This window comes from Manacus candei, unplaced genomic scaffold (assembly GCF_025592945.1).
Source record: "Manacus candei isolate 608988 ecotype Guabito, Panama unplaced genomic scaffold, ASM2559294v1 h1tg000103l, whole genome shotgun sequence".
In the NCBI taxonomy this organism is placed as follows: Eukaryota; Metazoa; Chordata; class Aves; order Passeriformes; family Pipridae; genus Manacus; species Manacus candei.
Window position 1 is genome coordinate 2,696,557 of NW_026138151.1, and position 18,597 is coordinate 2,715,153.

An 18,597-nucleotide genomic window follows, 5' to 3' on the forward strand; every position below is an offset into this window, starting at 1 on the left:
GCGCCGAGCCCGCCCCGCGCCGCCCGCCCCGCCCCGGACGGAGCGCGGCGCGGGGCAAGATTCCTCTGCGAACGGGGAGGACGGGGCGGCACAGACCCCCATGGACCCCCGCGGACCCCTAGAGACCCTCACGGACCCCCACCGGGTCCCACAGACGCTCACGGACCCGGCCCGGGCCCCTCTCCCCTCAGCCGCGGTGCCCGCGGACCTGCGCCCGCCTCAGGACGGGGCTGCGCGGGCTCGAGGGAGGGAGAAGGGACTGCTCCTGCCTAGCCGGTCCAAAACCATTTCCCGGGGCACCGGGAGCCCCTGCAGCCCTGCCTATCGCGGTGCCGGTGTGAGCGCTCGGGGTGCGGGTTTCGTGGGTAAAGCGAGCGTCAGAGAGTCCTTTAGGTTGGAAGAGACCTGTAAGATCATCGACCAGTAACCCAGCGCTGCCAGGTCCATCATATTTAGTTATAATCCCTGAGCCACACCACTGTGTCCAGCTCTGGGCTCCTGAGTACAGGAAAGACAAGGAGCTGCTCGAGAGGGTCACAAAGATGATGAGACTGGAGCTTCTCTCTTATGACACAGGCTGTGGGAGCTGGGCCTGCTTAGTCTGGAGAAAACTGAGAGGGGATCTCATCAATCCATATAAATATCTCAAAAGTGAGTGCCAAGAGGACGGTGCCAGACTATTCAGTGGTGACCAGTGACAGGACAAGGAGCAATGGCCATAAACTGAAGTACAAGAAGTTTTACCTCAACATGAGGAAGAAGTTCTTTACCTTGAGGGTGGCAGAGCACTGGAACAGGGTATCCAGGGAGGTCGTGGAGTGTCCCTCTCTGGAGATGTTCCAAACCCACCTGGACACGTTCCTGTGTCACCTGCTCCAGGCGGCAGCACTGCCCGGGCATTCCCATCCCACCTCTTGTGCCTGAACTTCCTTCAGAAGCCAGAGCTCATCACAGCTGCATGGCATTGCCTTGTGCAGAATACATTCTGTGGTTGAACTGGAACATTAATTACCTGTATATGAGCAATGGCACAATTAACAACCTCACAACAGAGGCCCTGGGGAAAGAGAAGCAGAACAGAGCCACCTTTTTCTGAGCTGACATCCCAAATTCAACAGTTTCTACCTGTTAGATTCAGCAGTTTGCAAATGGTGACAGAAATGCTGCTGAATGTGGACCTTGGGATGCCCTTAGATTTTACAGATTCCATTATCCAGCCTTTACATATTTCATTATGCATTCTTACCATTCCTGTCCACCTGTTCAAGCTTCAACTCCATAGCCACATTCCCCACACTACAAATTCTCCAATACTATTCCTGTTATTCCACCAATATGCCAGCAGGACAGACAGTTTCCAAGAGCCAGATTTCCAGCAGTGTGAGTGACCCAGAGCAATTGAGAACAAAGCCTGTTCCCCCCAGCACCGCTGTGTCCCCCGGAGCCCTGGGCTGACAGCAGGGCTACAAGGACGCTGTGCCCGCCCACAAGAAATGGTCTTTCTGCTAAAGTTAAACCACTTTCCAGTGGAGTGTCTTTCCCCTGTCCACCGCTCTGTGTCTCTGTCTCACACACACATGGTGCCGAGGAGATACAGCTCTCACTGTAGCACAGGTCCTTTGGCTCTTGGGCATTTCACAGACCAACAGTGGCTCCCAGGGGCCAATCACATAAATCAGACCTTGATGAAAATTTGCTAGAGAGTAGATGATTTTTCTCCCCCTTTATCCTTCTTGCCTGTTCATTCTCTGTATTTAAGGTACTCAGCTTTCTGTTTATTCTTACATAGCTTTAAATTGTTATTATTTTTCTTTAGATTTATCTTGGAAGTGTTAGCCCTTATCATGGAGGCAGGTGTATGTATTTATGCAGTGTATGTGCTTTCTTACCAAGAGCCCAGAAGGAAAAAGTTTAGTTTCAAACCCTCACATACAGTTCCTCATAAATAGCACAGTCCCTTTTCCCCAGGTCTCAGTCTCCCGCTGTCACCAACTTACACCAGGGCTGGGCTCTGCTCACCACCAGAAAAGTTTGAGGCTGTTGTTAAGCAACAGTCAAAACTGTTTCCTCAGCAAAAAAAAGTATTGCTGAACATCTGGGTAATCCCATTGCACCAGAAAATGAAAATGGATAATATTGATTGTTTGCCTCAGTGCTGCATTTTGGATGTCATTCTCCTGTGCTAACACTTCACCATTAGGGATCTCCTGTGCCTGTGCTCACATTCTGCAGCTTGTGTTTGCTTGGATTAGGTACTAATACACTTATACAATACATGTGCAAAAGTCTTTCGAGATTACCTTGGATTTTACTCAGTAAGTCCAAAAATGTTATTTTTAATTAGATTATGTTTACTATTTTGTAAAACTTGTAATTCAATCACGTTAAAAAAAAAAAACCTCTAAAAATAATTTACTGAAAGTTACCACTAGCTTGAACATACAGTCCTGCATCTCATCAAGAACTTCTTAACCTCTAGCTTTGTTCTTTTTATATATATTTATATTGCTGCTATTGTAATCCAGTTTTATTGTGTTGTATTTCATCTGTGAGCAGAAAATCCACCTAAGAGGATAACAACCTACTGACAGTACCCACTAATGGAATTATTCTGTTAGCTAAAACAGTAAATGCTCGTGCTACTGATGCCATAGGTCCAGTACTCGGGGATGATTCCCAGGGGGTTATCCCATTTCTGTGGCTGGATGCAGAGACACCTTCAAGGAGGGTGCCCAGGGTTAGGGTGGCCTCTTCACTGTGCTGTGACCAGCACAAGGAGAAGTCAGAAAGCCAGCAGGGTTGGCAGAAAGGTCAGCACAAATGGGGCCTGACAAATGGTGCTGCTTTCCCTGGCAGGCAGGAAATCCCTGTGGCAGCAGCAGGTCCGTGGCAACCCTTGGGGTGAACTGCCCCGGGAAAACAAACAACTCAGCTCTGGCTGGGCCCTGGATGCTGCGGGGATGAGTCAGTGTTTGGATGTTTTACCATTAGCTACAGGCACAGCAACGGCAGGTCTCCAGCCTACAACTGGCAAGCAAAACTTATGAACTTTCAGGCATTTTTTTTAGACAAAACAGACTAATAAAAGGACATTTGAAACCAGGAAAATGTGGTTTTGAAAAGCCTCTTCCATGACCCTTAAAGTATTTACTCACCATGTATCACCTTACCCATGTAAAAAAAAAAAGTGCAAGTTTATTTTCAAAAGAGAAACAGAGAGAGAGAAAAGTTAACATTATGTCATTTGATCCACATGTATTCAGACACACACTGAGGATTTACTGTTGGCCTTCTTAAAGGAAATATTGATGTCATTCTGGCCTGCCTCAGACCCTGCAAAAATTTAAATGATACACTAGGTTAAACTTTCAGGTTATAAAATTATGCTACTTAAGCTCACTTAATACATTTTTTTTTTTTTATAGAGCAAGAGAGAATACTGCTTCTAAGCAACTTTGGTTGGTATGATTTGACCAATTAAAAAAAAAAAGAAAAAAAAGAAAATATTTTGAAGGGGATCCTGGCTTCCTGACTGTATCTGACTCTTCACTGAAGGGTGAGCAGAACTACACAAGTTCTGTGTCAGTTAAATAGTTAAATGCAGCACAAAATTTTGGGAGATTTTGCCATGAAAGCAAGCCTACATTTATATATTTTAGCAGTGATTCAGATCTTGAATTTAATCTAGGTGTTGTGAATCAGCCACTAGAGGATTCTTCAGATCTCCCTTGACCAGAAAAAGAGAAGCTCATTTAAGATAAAAGACTTGTCCTCTTCCCCAGACACACTCTCTCTAAGCACATTAAAAGTAGGCTTTGCCTTATCTAAAGCATACACAGTCTTTCTATCAGGAATGATTAATCCATTCCTCACAGTCACCATCTTTCTAACTGAAGTAGATTGAAAGAAATATTTTTACTAACACTGGGCATCTCTGGTAAACTGGAGTATCTCAAACAGAGCTGTGATTTGCTTTGCTGGGTCTCAGTCTCTTTCCTTACTCCTCCAGTAAGGATCGAGTGAGGCTCTTTAACACACTGGGACTGAAAATTAAAAAAAAAAAGTCTCCTTGCAAAGTCTTGTACTTCTTAAATTTTGCCTCATGGTTTATCACTAACAAGTCCTCGGTACTTTCACCTTCAGTCATCTAAAACCAAAAGTTTTCTCTCTACCAAACACAGTCAGAGCTGCAACTGAAAGACACACCAAAAATGTAGTTGTGAAAGACCTAAAAAAACGGTAATTTGTGAACTGGAAAACTAGTTTTATTAACAGTCTCTGGCCCTTTCATTAAGTAAACACATCTAGTTCTGCCCCTGGAGTCACACTTATGAAACTAAGGGTTTATAACAGCAATACTAACACTGCATTATCTAATGTAATGCTCTAATAAATAATGATGTATCACGCCAGAAGGGTTTAATTTGAAACAGATGGTCTAGGGAATGGAAACATAAGCAAAGTATTTCACTGTAATCATTCTCCAGGAAACAAAAGGGGATTTGATATTACTGCCTCAAGGAGCACCCCCCCCAACGTTTTTGTCTTAGATAACAGTAAACCTTGATTTTGATAATGAAGTACAGGTGCTGCTGAGAGCTCCCAACAACCAAACAGAACCCAGGCACTTCTCCTAATCCTGATTAGCAAGTGAGAATTTGCTTTTGCAACAGCATTTGCTGCCTTAACAAAGTTCAACTGATCTCTCTTTGCACCATTTTCTTTTTTTTTTTTTCTGTTTCAGAAAGATAAAAAATAAATTTGCAGTTGTTAAGGTCTTGACAGTGTTGGATTCTGTTGCAGTCATTACTGAGCACTTAATACTTAGGCACTGCAGTCTATGCCCTATAAACCCAGCACTGCTTTTAGGTGCACTTGCAAACCACTGAAAGACCTGTGCTGCCAAATTCACTTACCAGGAGAGAGTGCTCTGCTGGCAGAGCCATCTGAGGCACCGTGACGTACATAATTACACACTTCAGGAGATTTCTCGTTTTAAGGATCCATGTAATGCTTTACAAGAAGTACAAAGGGAAAATTCTAGCTCCCCCGAAATATCCTTTCCTCTCAGTAGCTGTTTCAGATATTCCCTGCTTTGCAACTTCAAAAAAAGTCACCCTAGGGATGAGCTTGGCACAGGCTGTTTCTTTTTCTGGAAGCAGCATTTAAATGCAGTGTTTTCACATAGAGGCTGCATTGAGGATGTGTGGGCACAACCCTGGGATGAAGCAGTTTTGGGAAGTGCCGCTCCCTCCAGGCCCGCAGGAGCTGTGGGGTATTCAGTGCGGCTCCGCCCGAGCCACACGAGCTGTCCCAGCACCGCCCCCGCCCCAGGGACCCCGGCCCGGCCCCAGCCCAGCACCCACTCACACTGCACCCACCTCTGAGCACAGGGATAACCTTCCTGAGGGCAGGGGACTCCTCAGTACTGTGCCAGCGATTAAACCCCCACACTTTGCAGGAGGAATAATGACCTTTGGAGAGACACCAGTTTTGTATTTCAAGCTTCTCTGTGATGCTGAAGATGTCTTTTCCCCTCACCTCTAGTGAAAAACTCAGAAACCTGCCCCCATAAGCAAGCATTTACTGAGACTTCAGGAGCTTGGGGCCTTAAAAATCCCAAGCATTGTGAGGTCAGGCCAAATAGCTTGGAAGTAAGAAAAGTTAATGGGATATCCAACAGTTCAAATGCAGAGCTGTGCTTAAGTGTCTACTGCACGTTAATCACACTACCTAGTAAGCTTGGGATAAAGCCAGGAGCTAAGAATTCTTTAATATTAGTTGCCATTCTCTTGACTCACCATGTGACCAACTCCTGTGCAGTGAATGTCCTGCGAGCATTGTCCTGGTGCTGGGCAGAGTCTGTGTGAGCACGGGCTCCTTTCACACCCTGTGGGGATGAACTGCACTCTGTGGTCACTGGACTTGTACTTCTAGGGAGAAGGCCAGTGCAAAGATGAATTTGTCCCAGTGACAGTATTTCTGAAGAACAAAGGGGTGTAACGTGCATGACTGACTGCTGGCAGAGACGATGAGCATCACCCCCAGCACTGCTCCCCCCTGACACTGCTTCCAAAAAGAGGAATTAGTACAGTTCCTAGGTCTGATCAGGGTTTATTTTTGCCTGAACACAAAATGCAAAGTCCAGGACCGAGGAACCAGAGTCCAACCTCAGTTATGACAGTCAGCACCTGGATCCTGTGGAAGGATTCCAAGCTTCCATTAGTCTGAGACCTGCGTGACACACACAGTCCCACAGTATGACTCTCCCAGCTGAGAGCACCACATGTTATTTCACCTGAGAGATTTTGATTTTTTTTATTTTTTCAGTCATCAAATAGAAAATCATGGAGAGCATCTCCTCATATTACAATACTCATTACTGCACATGTCGTCTCTCTGTCTCGTTCCCTACACTAATAACCACAGGACCTAATTATCCCCATTTATAAATAACTTTTCTCGTCCTATCTCTGTCCAACAATGTTTTGGCAGGCATCCTCAGCAGAAGATTTGAAATTATGTCCCTGCCAAAAACTATTGCTGCTGATGAATCACAGCACACACAATTGAAAGGCTGTGGTTGGTTTTATAAATATCTTTGCACGTACATATGCATGTAAATGTATGTGTATATATATGTGTGTGTAGCAATTTGTAAATTGCTCTACATATGGATCAGGCAAAATGGCATCGTGGCTTTTTCTCTTTTCCAAATGATGTTACTGAGCTCATTCAGTCGAGTTTCTGCCAATGTATTCATGCATTTCCTAGGGGAATTTTAAGGACCTTCAGGTGAAAATCAGCCCACTGCACTGTGCTAGTCTGACCACCACATTAGCTTTAATTTATTCAAGTCACCAGCTGTAGGATTCAAGTGATGAATTTACCCTTAAGCACAGTCATGGAGCATCCAAGGAACTAGGCTTCAAAAATCAAGTCATGCCAACCCAGGCTAAAGGAGAGCATTGCTTTCACAGCCCCACCAGGACACTGCTAATGACAGTATATATATGTTTTTACATATATATATTTTTACATATATATAACTAGACCAAAACCAGAGAGGACATCCCAAGCCTCTTGTACCCAAAAATGTCTCTCCATCATTTGTGACATGGGGCTGTAATGCAGTCCTGCACCACCCCAGGCTTTAGGGATACGTGAAGAGAAGCTGCACAGATATCTCCAGAATTAGTGCACTAACAGACAATGTTACTCCTTCTTCAACAAGCTTCATGTGCTGTGAATAAGGAGCTGTAGATAAACAGATATGTACTTCTGCACAGCACTAAGACACAAAAAAAGACAGGAATTATTAGCAGTTTTCTCATGGCAACACAGCAGCTCAGTCCTTGCTCTCAAGAGAAGATGTAAAGGCTGGATTTCCTCAGCTGCCCATGACATGTCAACATGTTTTGTGCCTCAATAGCACATTGCAGTGTCCCCCTTTCTGAGGTCACTCCCAATCTACAGCCATTTTTTTACTGTATTTCTGCATAAATATATATATATATGTATTTCTTTTACTGTATTTCTGCTCAGTCATTTGAGTTATTATTATATCTACATGAACAACTATTCCAATAAGCAAGCAGGGAAGAGCAGAACTGCTTAAGGCAATGAAGCATATGGTCTCTTGGAATGAGGATTGTGCAGTGTGGGTATTGTGCAGAGGGTTTGGATTATAAGGAAATATGCTGGGGGTCAAGGGAAGTGTCAAGGCAGAAATGCCTCTCAGGTACTTACTAAAACAGCTTTCCTAAGTCAGTGTGAAAGAGGGAGATTATTGTCAGCAACACCCATCACAAACACACAAAAACTTCCTCCCCAAGTACCTGACCTCAGTTATGCTTTCAGTTGAGGTTAAATATGCCCCAAATCTGCCCTAATTGCTCCTGAAGACCTATGGGAGGAATCTGCTTGGCTCCAGCTGCACAGCTGGTCCCAGAACGACAGGGCTGGAGCCTCCCACAAGCACAACACATTTGGGAGGTCGGGAAGTCACAATTCCCCCGACACGGAGCGAGGAGGCACCGACAGACACAGGAGTCAGCAGGAATCTGCACTGGAGTCAGGACCCGCTGCCAGAGTGCCTGAAGCCCATTCCTGTGCCTTAAGTGCAGCTCGTGTTTCCAGCAGAATGTCCAACTGGTCCCTCTCTTACTGGGAATTCCGGCTCAGTGCTGCAGAGCTGCCGCCGAGAGCAGCGCAAAGCACACGCTTGTTGATGTAGGAGATTGTGGCCAACAACAGAGCAGTTTGTCTCCATTATGTCATAGTGTGCCTGAAAAATTAGTCATAACCAAGTACTACCTATTTATAATTACTTACTTCTCTTGTTTTTAAGTCTGTTATTTTAGATAACTGTCAATGAGACAGCAAGGGCTGATCCCAGGGCCAGATGGATCCATAATATTCAGGCTGCAAAAACTGGATCATGCTGTTACTCATTGAATTTACTCAGACACTGCAGTTTCTACAAGATGAGCTTTTCCTAAGAAAAAGTAGCATTGGTTTGTATTTAAAAAAAAAAATCAACAAAAACCCTTCTACCATCTGTTCCAATGACTGTACAAGAGAAAAAGCTGACAGCAAAGCTGTATTCTGCTAAGCCACCTGTGCCCAGGACTAGAACCAGATTATAATGCAATTTTATGAGCTTCCACAGTCCACTTCCAAAGGCACATCAAGTATAATGAGGCACCATTACTATTAAAGGAAAAACTACCACTGATTTCAGAGGAACTAAGATTTCAGCATGAGCTAGGAATAGCATTCATGAGCTTATGTGCCATTCTGAAAACAGGGATTCTCACTTTAGGTGTTCACCCAAGGTATTTGAAACCTGTGACTTTGGTGTTGAAAGCCCTACACTGAGTCCCCACTGCTGACTGTGTGCAATGACATGATCTACTGAAGCCAAACTCACAGCCTTCAGTTCCAAACCAACTGTGCTAAATAAAGGACAGCCCTCACTTGTATGGAGGGCTACTGTTCCCTTAAAGACTTTCAGGCATTGCCAACCAGACTTATCCTTCCCATCATCTCTCAGTTCTCACTGAGCTCAATGGGAGGGTTTCACACATACATACAATGCTCAAACAAATCCCTGAAAATCCTGTTCTTACCTCATATTGAAGGAATAGATGGACAGTCCAAGCCCCAGCACAGCCTGGGAGTTAAAAGGTGTGAAATCACCCTCAGAAGGTAGGATATGGCCCTTAAGGCTTTTACAGGGCACATACTCCATAAAGTCTGCTGAAAGAAAGGGGTCTGAATTACTTATGTTTCTCAAATTGTTTTATTTAAGAAAGGGGGCATTTTTTAAAATACCAGACTTACCTGTGGTACCCCTTTATTCAAAAATCCAACTAAACCCCTAGAAAAGCTTGTGATCTGGCAGAATCTGCTGCCCAAGTCATGTTGTGCACTTCTGCCATGTAGTCTGAGCAAACTGGCCATGCCCACAAATGCAGAAATGACTTTCACTAATGAGGAGTGGAGAGACAGAATATCTTAACACAGTCCAGAAATACTGGTAAACCTCAGCAGTGCCCACAGTGCTCACACGGTCTCATACACTGTCCATCCCAGGCCAGGTGTATTCTAGATCTAGTACCACATGGACAGGCTATGTCAGTGCTTCATATTCCTGGGAAATAAATGGCAAAATTACTGTCTGAAATATCCACACAAGGGATGCATGTGTAAAAGGTGAACAGGATGGCAACACAACATGAAATAACTTGTAAGGCAAAGAAACATGAATCACCTTCCTTACAGTCAGGAGATGAGTCTTTTCCACAGCAGCCACTTTTCTCTCTCTGGATCAGATCCACTGCCTGAAGCTTTGGAAAGGTCCCTGTTCTGTATGTAGACAGAGTCCCCAGGATTGCATCCCTGTGGGCAGAAAAACCCCACCCCCTGGGGGAAAGGAATCAGTTTGCCTGTTGGAAAGAACTGCCACAGTCCCACCCATGCCTGTGGGGCTGTGACATCCCTGGCAGGCCAAGAGCCGGAGTTCTCAAGGCCACTTGTTTGAGGCAGGTTCTGATGGTCCATCTGAGGTCCCTAAAACCCTCCTGTCCCCTCCCCTGCACCCCTTCACAGGGCTGAGCACCGAGGGGCTCTCAGGCATCCCTCGTTCTCCACTTCCTCCCAGCTTCCAGCACTGCTTTCCCTTCTCTCTGGATATTCCTTAAAAAGGCGTCTCCCACGGCCTGGAACATAACCACTGGCAGAAACACTGTTTCCAGTCTATTTTATTTGCTTACATTTTAGTAAGTGATTTCCGGTTTGTATTTTGCTGCTGACACAACCTTTTTTTTTTTATCAACACAGATCAGTTCTATTTAAAATACACCAGATTAGGACACCTGTAACTAGTTTTACTTGAATATATGTACACAATTACATATACATTATATACATATAGGCATTATATATATATACATATAAATATATACACATATATATAAGGCACTGGAAAATGTACCATCACTTCTCTAGGACTGTTTTAATCTGTAAAAGTAGATCATATTTCTTCACATAATTTGAAATGTCTAACCAAGACATTTTAAAAATGTTTCAGGGCTGGAGATATCAGCTGTGAAATAAGCCTTGCTTTAAATTTCAAGTTATTGTGACAAGATGAACAAAACCTATTCTAGTAGTAATTCTAATCTATTTATTATAAAACTGCTTCTCTCTTAAAAGATATATTCACCTGTATAAATAGTTTCCTTTGTCTCTCCTTATTATGTTCCAAAATGTGAACTTAAACTTGTCCTGCAGAATAAAAAATAACAATAATGAAGAAACGAATACAAACTTGGATAATTTATCCATTACTTAGAGGGAGGAAAGCCAAGATTGCTGTAAGCCAAGATATCTTTAAATAAAATGTATTAAAACAGATCATGAGCTAATATAATCCTCTTTGATGTCGCCAACATCAATGGGGTCTGGTGATTACGGTTTGGGCCATTTCATACAGAAGGTAATCTCTGCCACGTGAAGACACGACAGCACACAAATATGACTGGCATTTATGATGAACATGCTTGAATGGATCCTTGCTTAATGCAATTAGCCTATATATGCAAATTATGGCATCAGAAATCCTGCAGCAGCTGCAGGGCTTGGCAACTGTGCGTGTTGTAAGCCAGCCTGACAGATCAAATGGACATATTTTCAAAGACCAGAAACAGGCAGATGAAGATAGACTAAGAACTGTACATCTTTGGGATTTATAAACCCAGAGGATCTGGACAGAACATTGCAGCAAATACCATTATAACATTTTTTTTCCAGTGGCTCTGTAGCAATGATTTGCAATTGTCCTGGACCACAGGATCCCTATTAACCCCACAACTGGAATTAAAAACAGTACAGAAAACTTCACTTAGTGTTGTTTCATGGACCACTTGCTGTGACCTCACAAACACGTTTCATTGGTCACAACCAGGAGACAATTTAAAGACAGAGTGTATTTCCTACTCTACCATAAGCATCTTGAAAATGAGATTTAACCTTTTAATGTTTTGTCACTTGTAGACTTTGCACTGGAACTGGCCTTTCCAGTTCTACTCTTTCAGTGCACATTTTGCACCAGTGGAAGTGAGGAAGGGCAGAGCACCAGGAGCCAGCTCAGCAAACGAATGCACCGGGGCAGAAACGGACACTCGAAAATACTGAAGTGACTCAAAGGTTTAAAAAATATATATGTATTACGAGAGCCACAAAAAAGGTTACAGACAGAGCTCCACAAAGCCTGCACGGATACATTCCAACAATTCAAGGTGGCAGAACAGGTGAAATACAGACCATAAAAACGGTTCGACATCAACTTCCCAGACTGTCAGAGACAGCAAGCTTGACCCCATCTTTCCCACACACACAAAAAAATATTGACTATATATATATATCTCTCTATATATCTCTAGTCTGGCCCACAGATATAGTCCAAAGAAAACCACATTGCAATTTCCACATTAGGCTTGCAGGAGAGTAGGAACGTCCCCGGGAACGCCCAGGAGGGGATTCTCTCAGGCCAAGCTGCCCCAACGTTATGCTTGGTTAGCAATTAGAGCAGCAACACAGCCCAGCTCATTTGCTGCACGTGGCCACTGACACACAGCTCTGTGCAACCCTCAGAGCTGCCTTCAACCAAACTGAGTAAATACATTTGTTTTGCTTAATTTAAAAAAAAAAATAAATAAAAAAGCAAATGTAAGATATTAGGGCAGTTCCTGCTATCACCTTCCTTTAAAATTCAAGACTTGAAGAATTCTTTAATGTACTTGCTTACAGACGTATTTTGAGACTGTATCAATGATCTTCAGGAAGATATGCCACCCTGAGGCTTTTCCCTTGTTCACTTCAGGTTATGTCTGCATCCAGTTTTGACATGGGGGCCAAATGCTGGTTGTCTGTCAGTGCAGTATTTGGCCCGGAGTTTCAAAGTCTTTGCTATTCAGACTTTCCTATGAGGTCAACAAACAAAGTAGTAAAAAAAGAAAATATTAAGGCTTCAAGTAAAAATATTTCCTCTCTCTCCCACCCATGTAGTAAGGTACATTTAATTTCATAATACTCAATATATTATACAATTAAAGATACAGAGATCCAACTTTTCAAGGCAGGTTGTACTACAATGAAAACCTGGAGGCTAAATGGGAGCGTATGAACAGGGAACAAACTGCTAATAAAATGCAATATGCAATGAAAACTGAGGCATAAACTAAACAAAAACTATTGCTGTTTTTTAAATAGGTAATACAATCCACAGCTACAAATAAAAACATGTTGACAATATTTAAGACTTCTGACACGTGAAATAAGCATGACAAAAATAAAGAAGCTACTTTACAGGATGTGTTAACTCGTGCTGGATTTTCAAGGCTGATCCCCACCTACTACAAATTAGCATCAATTAAATGAGCTTTGATGGAGCCACACCAATTTATACCAGCTGAAGATTTGGCCTGCAGTGTCTGTAAAAATAGGCTATCTGGGCAGAAGAACCTTGCTGCTAATCTGTAAACTGCTTAAAGAACTATACTTTAACATGGGCTGGATCTGCTCAAAAGCTGGATTTAATAAATAGGTCCCCAGCCCCACAACAGGAACTATGGAAACAGACACTTAGATTTATGAGAAAATAACTGCAGGCTCAGTGCCTTGGATGAAAATGAGGCTGGATTTGCTGCATGCAATCTCCTGTTAACAGTTCTGCTTAGATTATTCTTTCAGAAAATTTGAATCATTTACTCCAGGCTATGTGCACTGAACTAAATGCAAACCTCAAGAGGAAAAAAAAAAAAGACTTTGGTACCATTGTAAACCTATGAAGAAGTTGAATGTCTCTCAACTGTGGGCAAAACTACTCACAAAATACATAATCCTTACTTCTGAACCTGTACTGACACAGTGCATTCATTTTTCCCTCCCTTACCCCTTGTGAACTATGTCAAAATAACCCTGGATATTAGTGCTTTATACACACAATACTGTGTTTAGTCTTACTGAGAAATTCTCTCATGAACTAATGTAGTTAACTTCAAAGGCTCTTTGGCCCTTCAAGTTCCTCAGTAGCTTTTTCATTTATAAATGCAAGAGAAAGAACGATCAAAGTGGAGCATCACTGGGATGCAAATCTCAAATGTTACACTGGTGCAAATTTTCAGCCTTGCTTGCATGAATTTCATGTAGGTATTCAAAGATACATGATCAGATGTGCCCTTGTCCAGCTCCCAAGCCCAAACTCCCTGTGTCTCATATCCCCTCTTTTTCAGGGCTTACATATGGCATAGGTGATACTTTAAAAACAAGTAATTCTTGTGATACTCTATGCACCAGAGTGAATTCCAGTCCTTAAGGAAGTACTGCATCCTCCTGAGGAGTTAACATCAGGGTAGATGGCAGATTAGTAACAGTTAAAGATGGAAGAAATCTATAAGGCCATCTGGTCTAGCCTCTTGTCCCCACAGGTTCACCTCTCACAGAAATTCTTTTAATGACTTGTCCAAATATAGTTTGACTGTCCTGAATACTTTGGCTCCAAAACTCTGCCTTGGAAGACTATTCCACTGCCCCTTCTCCTCCAGCTTCTGTGCCCCCTTCTAAATGGAGACCATTGGTTACCAGTGACAACCCTTTGATTTACCTTTGGTTTTGCAACTTTTAATTAACATATCTGTACAATTATGATACTTGATTTCCCCTTCATTGCCTCGCCAGTGGCACGTTTTAGCCCTTTAAATCATCTCATTAGCCAGCCCAGCCAGTCCTTTAATACATATTGCTCCATGTGTACCTAATCCAGTTTGCCAGCATCTTTCTGGTACCGTGGTGCATCCAACTAAAGACAATATTCTACATGCCAGTGAGCAAATCTGCATAGAAGGACTATTGCTTCTCTGCTCTGCAATGTCCCTACAGTAGGCACTGAAAATATCACTTCTACTTCCCTCTCTCAGAACTTCAGCCTATTGCAGGTGCATTGCTTTCCAGGTTTCTCCCTTCAGGCAACACAGAGCATTCCACAGAGAGATGATTAACTTTCTTATGTTCTCTTCAACCTTTGTCCCCAAAAAATAATGTGATATACAAGGGACATAATAACCATGTATTGCAGCAGATGTCAAGATTTATCAAATTAAAATACAAATTTTAACCAGGCAAAACTAAGGTCAGTATTTGCCTTCTGGAACAATTAATCTCAACATACATGAAAACAAATAAGATGTTATCAACACATTCTGAATTGCTACCAAATACCTGGAGAGCTCCTCATTATAGTCAAGGATTGAAAAGGATTTAACCCCTTGAAACAAATATCCTGAAAAATGATGGATTTAGCTCTCTAGTCAAAACCATTCACCAGGAGAACCAGGTGGGAAGTCGAGGTTTCATATGCTGACTGGCTCAGTGATAAAAGAATAATTTTTAGTGACTTTGGCAACAGTCGCTCAGGATATTCTTAATTGCACACGTGATCTGGCTAGTTAGCATTGGTCCAGATCTCAGTACTTTTGACTTCTGAGGTGGTAACTGCATGGGAAGGAAAAGGAGATAAGGAACAGAGAAATAAAAATCCATTTGTCCCAAAATTAGCTTTGCCAGAGTCCTCATATTTGTGATAAAAGTAATGCACCCCTTTCTTGTTTTTTTATAGTAAAGTTGTCTTTAAATCCAACAAAGTAAATGTACTTTTCTGGAGACACGAAAAGGAAACCTCAGAATGTTAAATAGATTTGATTGATACTATTTTAAAAAGTTGTTCCCCGGGGAAAAAACCCAAATGGAAAATCCTTTGTCTAACAGTATTGAAGACCAAAGGGAATGTGCTAGTAATTAGGTAGACAGAAAATTTATATCCTTTAGATGTACACTTGGCTCAGTTACACACACTGTAAATTCAACAGCTCATGACAACCTTGTTGTGGGATTACACAGACGGCACCAGGGCAGGGCAGTAAACCAGGTTATTGCCTAAATCCAACGGGGAACAGGGAGGGTGCAGGGAAAGCAGCTGACGGCTGTTTAAAGTATGTTCCCATCCAAACATTTCCTTTCTTATCTGCTTGGTTTTGCTTCCGAGTCAGAGAAGCCTTTAGAACCCAGAGGGAGCGAGAGGTCAGTGGAAGATCCTTCCTGGTCCTTTTCCACGAGAGACAGACACACACACACAGTGTCACACACAGGGAGGAGACTGGCAGACAGGGAGAAGCTGTTGAGATCCTTTCTCCTGCTCCCATCCAGGACCAGGGAGGCTTTTGAAGACGACATGGTGTTTGCAGCCCAAGTGGCCTTGCCTTGCTCCTTCCCAGGAGAAGGAACCCAAGCGGCAGTGCCGGGGGGACGCGGGGCAGTTCTCGCACAGGAAACCTGCCTTCCATGGCAGCAGGAAAACAGCAGGTGGTCCTTGGCTCCTGCTGGACACATCACTGGCCAGGAGAACTGGGAACAGGCATGGGAAAGCTGAATGACCCCGGACTGACCGTCACAGCACAACTGGTACACGAGAGACTCGCTGGACAGACGCGCGATGGCTTCAGCGCTCCCCCGCAGGAAGGGAACCCTCGGGGCCGTGGTGTCAGGTCGTAGCCAGTTCCTGCCAGTTCCCTTCCCTCTTCAGGAAGAGTCTGATAGACTGTACAGTTTAATTCCCTCAAGAATAAGGCTGCAGCTGGTTTTTGGCCAGAAGAGAAAGATGAAAACAGAACAAACCCAAAACAAGAAAAGGAGAGTGGCCGGCCGCTGCTGCTCCTTCTTTGTTGTTATTTGAGTCTTCACAGTGCTCCTAGCTTCATGGCTGGCTGAGTGGATGGCTCTTTATTTTTAACTAATTTTATTTTACACTGAAATTTCATAGGTTGTTCCACCAACTCCAGACACCTTCTTAACATTTGAGTGTCTAGCAGGGCTGACAGGGGTCCCTTGGGAACTTGATGTGGAGCCCAACCTGACTATTCCTTTTGGCTGTCCATTGATTTTACTGTGAGGTGTCTTCAACTGCATGTCATCCCTGCATCAAAGGAAACATCAAAAGATGCAATGTTAGTGACAAAGTGTGATAGCAGAATGGCTTCACTCAGGATAAACAATCACCCCTGTTACCCTGAGTCCCAGGATTGCAAAATATTCAAGCCTGGGAGAAAGCTGGTTGAAGCCAATGCACTGGATGAAAAGCCACTGAAATGAGAGAATTTATTTGGCCATTAGGTTAGTGGATAAGACCCCAGTAATATTTGTTCATTTAATTACTTGCTTAAATGCTTTGTTGATTTAAATTAATTGCATAAACATCTGTAGGATGCGGGAGGGTTTAACTGTCACCACTACTGACCTTAAGCCAAATTGTGTCTTACAATCAGAAAATATTCAGAAAAAAAACCATTTCCTAGCTAAATATTGAGATAAAATTATGTTGCTCATCTCTAAAACACATAAGACAGGTGGATTGGTAAGACTTCTTTGTGACAGAAGACATAAACTGAATCAATTCAGGAAGTATTCTAGGATGCCTGTAATTAAAGACCATAATCCAGATGGACTCTTTAAAATAATTTCCTTTTTTCTGACTTAGTGCCAGGGAGCATGGACAACAGGCTCTCCTCAAAAGATCTTCTAAATCCAGGCTACTACACACTAAAGCATAATGTGTCTCTTCCCCAGGATTCTTGAAGTAATTAGATAAAAACCTACAAAAGAACTTGTGTATGCTCTGGAAGTATCAGCATGACTGGGGGCTGCTGTGTCCTCAGTGTCCTCCTGCACAGGGCTGGATGATGTCTGCAGGGCTTTGCCTCACTCCTGCACAGGGCTGGATGATGTCTGCAGGGCTTTGCCTCACTCTCAAGTCTAAGAGCAGCTCCTGCCAACAGCAGTGACCGGGGGCTGACGTCCCTTCCAGGACAGAACACTTCCTGCTGCCTGCAGACAGAGGCAGTCCCAGCTATTTCAGACCACCCTGACCTTTCCTGGAGGCCAGAGGGTTTTGGAGTTTTTGCCACTTTTTCTGTGGCAATCTGGTCTGACAGCTGTCTCCTGGAGCTGGAGCAGCAGGTCCATCCGCTCCCACCAGCCCGACGTGGCTGAGCTGTGCTTCCACCAGAGACTGGAGCTGTGGGCATCTGAACCAGCAAAACACACAGACAGAGATGGAACTAATGGGGTGATTTCATAAAACACTGCTGTGTCCCCAAACAGCTGAAATATGTAGGGACCAAATGCTAAATTTGCCTCAACAGAGTATTATCAAAGCCCTAGTTTAGTGCTGAAATCTCCTGAAGAACACAGTCTGCCTCCTGAAATGAGGCACGAAGGAGCTTGGGAATCTTAGGGGAAAGGAGAGAAGGGAAAGTCATTTGTAGTGTTACTGCCAGAGAAAATGTGCCAGGTTTACAAAGCACAGAATGCTTGTGGGAGGTTTACTTCACTAGTTTATTAAGTTATTTATTTATTAATCTAGGTACTTGACTTTAGGAACTTCAGTAAAAAAAATCCTCTGCAATGTTCTCATATGTCTGCCACTTTCTTTAACACCTGATGGGACCTGTAGCTATTTTAATAGCTAGACCACTTTTGCCAGACATTGTATTCTTCATAACCTCAAAGAGCTGAATTGAAGTGAATTTACAGGCTCTACCTTTTAAATAAACACAGTGTAAAAGCAGCGATAGAACCAAAAACCAGAGACTGAGAAAAAGCAAACAGCTTTTCCTATCATCATCTTTCCTAGAGCAGCAGCTGACACAGCCAGGTCTCAAACAGAGGGCAGAGAGGCAAAGGAAAGTCCACAGGTCTTCTTTCACTGAAACAGGCTCATTTTTTAAACACATATGAAGAGGAGAAAATGGCTGTCTGCCTCCTGAAAGTTAGATCTTCCAAATAATCTTTAGACAAATAATCCTTATGACTACAATTCACCGTGACTTATACAACTGACTCAACCACCTGCAGTTCAAGCTACAGCACACGTGCTAACATTTTGTCATGATGACGTTGCTGTGGGGGTGTCACGGAACTGAAGAGCACCCACAACCCCCCCCCCTCGTGGCCTACAGCAAACGTGTCACCTGGGTCGTG

At 43.3% G+C, this 18,597-nt stretch overlaps 1 protein-coding gene across 6 annotated transcripts in view; it reads right to left on the reverse strand.

Moving 5' to 3' along the window:
* Nucleotides 1-11,713: 11,713 nt before the first annotated feature.
* ZDHHC8 (zinc finger DHHC-type palmitoyltransferase 8) overlaps nucleotides 11,714-18,597 on the reverse strand; it is a 108,167-nt gene continuing 101,283 nt past the window's right edge. For 4 of the 6 annotated variants that reach the window (XM_051769107.1, XM_051769106.1, XM_051769109.1 and 1 more), the window contains one exon: nucleotides 11,714-16,534. In XM_051769107.1, coding sequence (XP_051625067.1) covers nucleotides 16,363-16,534 — 172 coding nt within the window. In that variant the 3' untranslated portion in view covers nucleotides 11,714-16,362. The remainder of the gene's footprint in view (nucleotides 16,535-18,597) is intronic. The other 2 variants (XR_007900051.1, XR_007900050.1) reach the window with 2 other exon arrangements.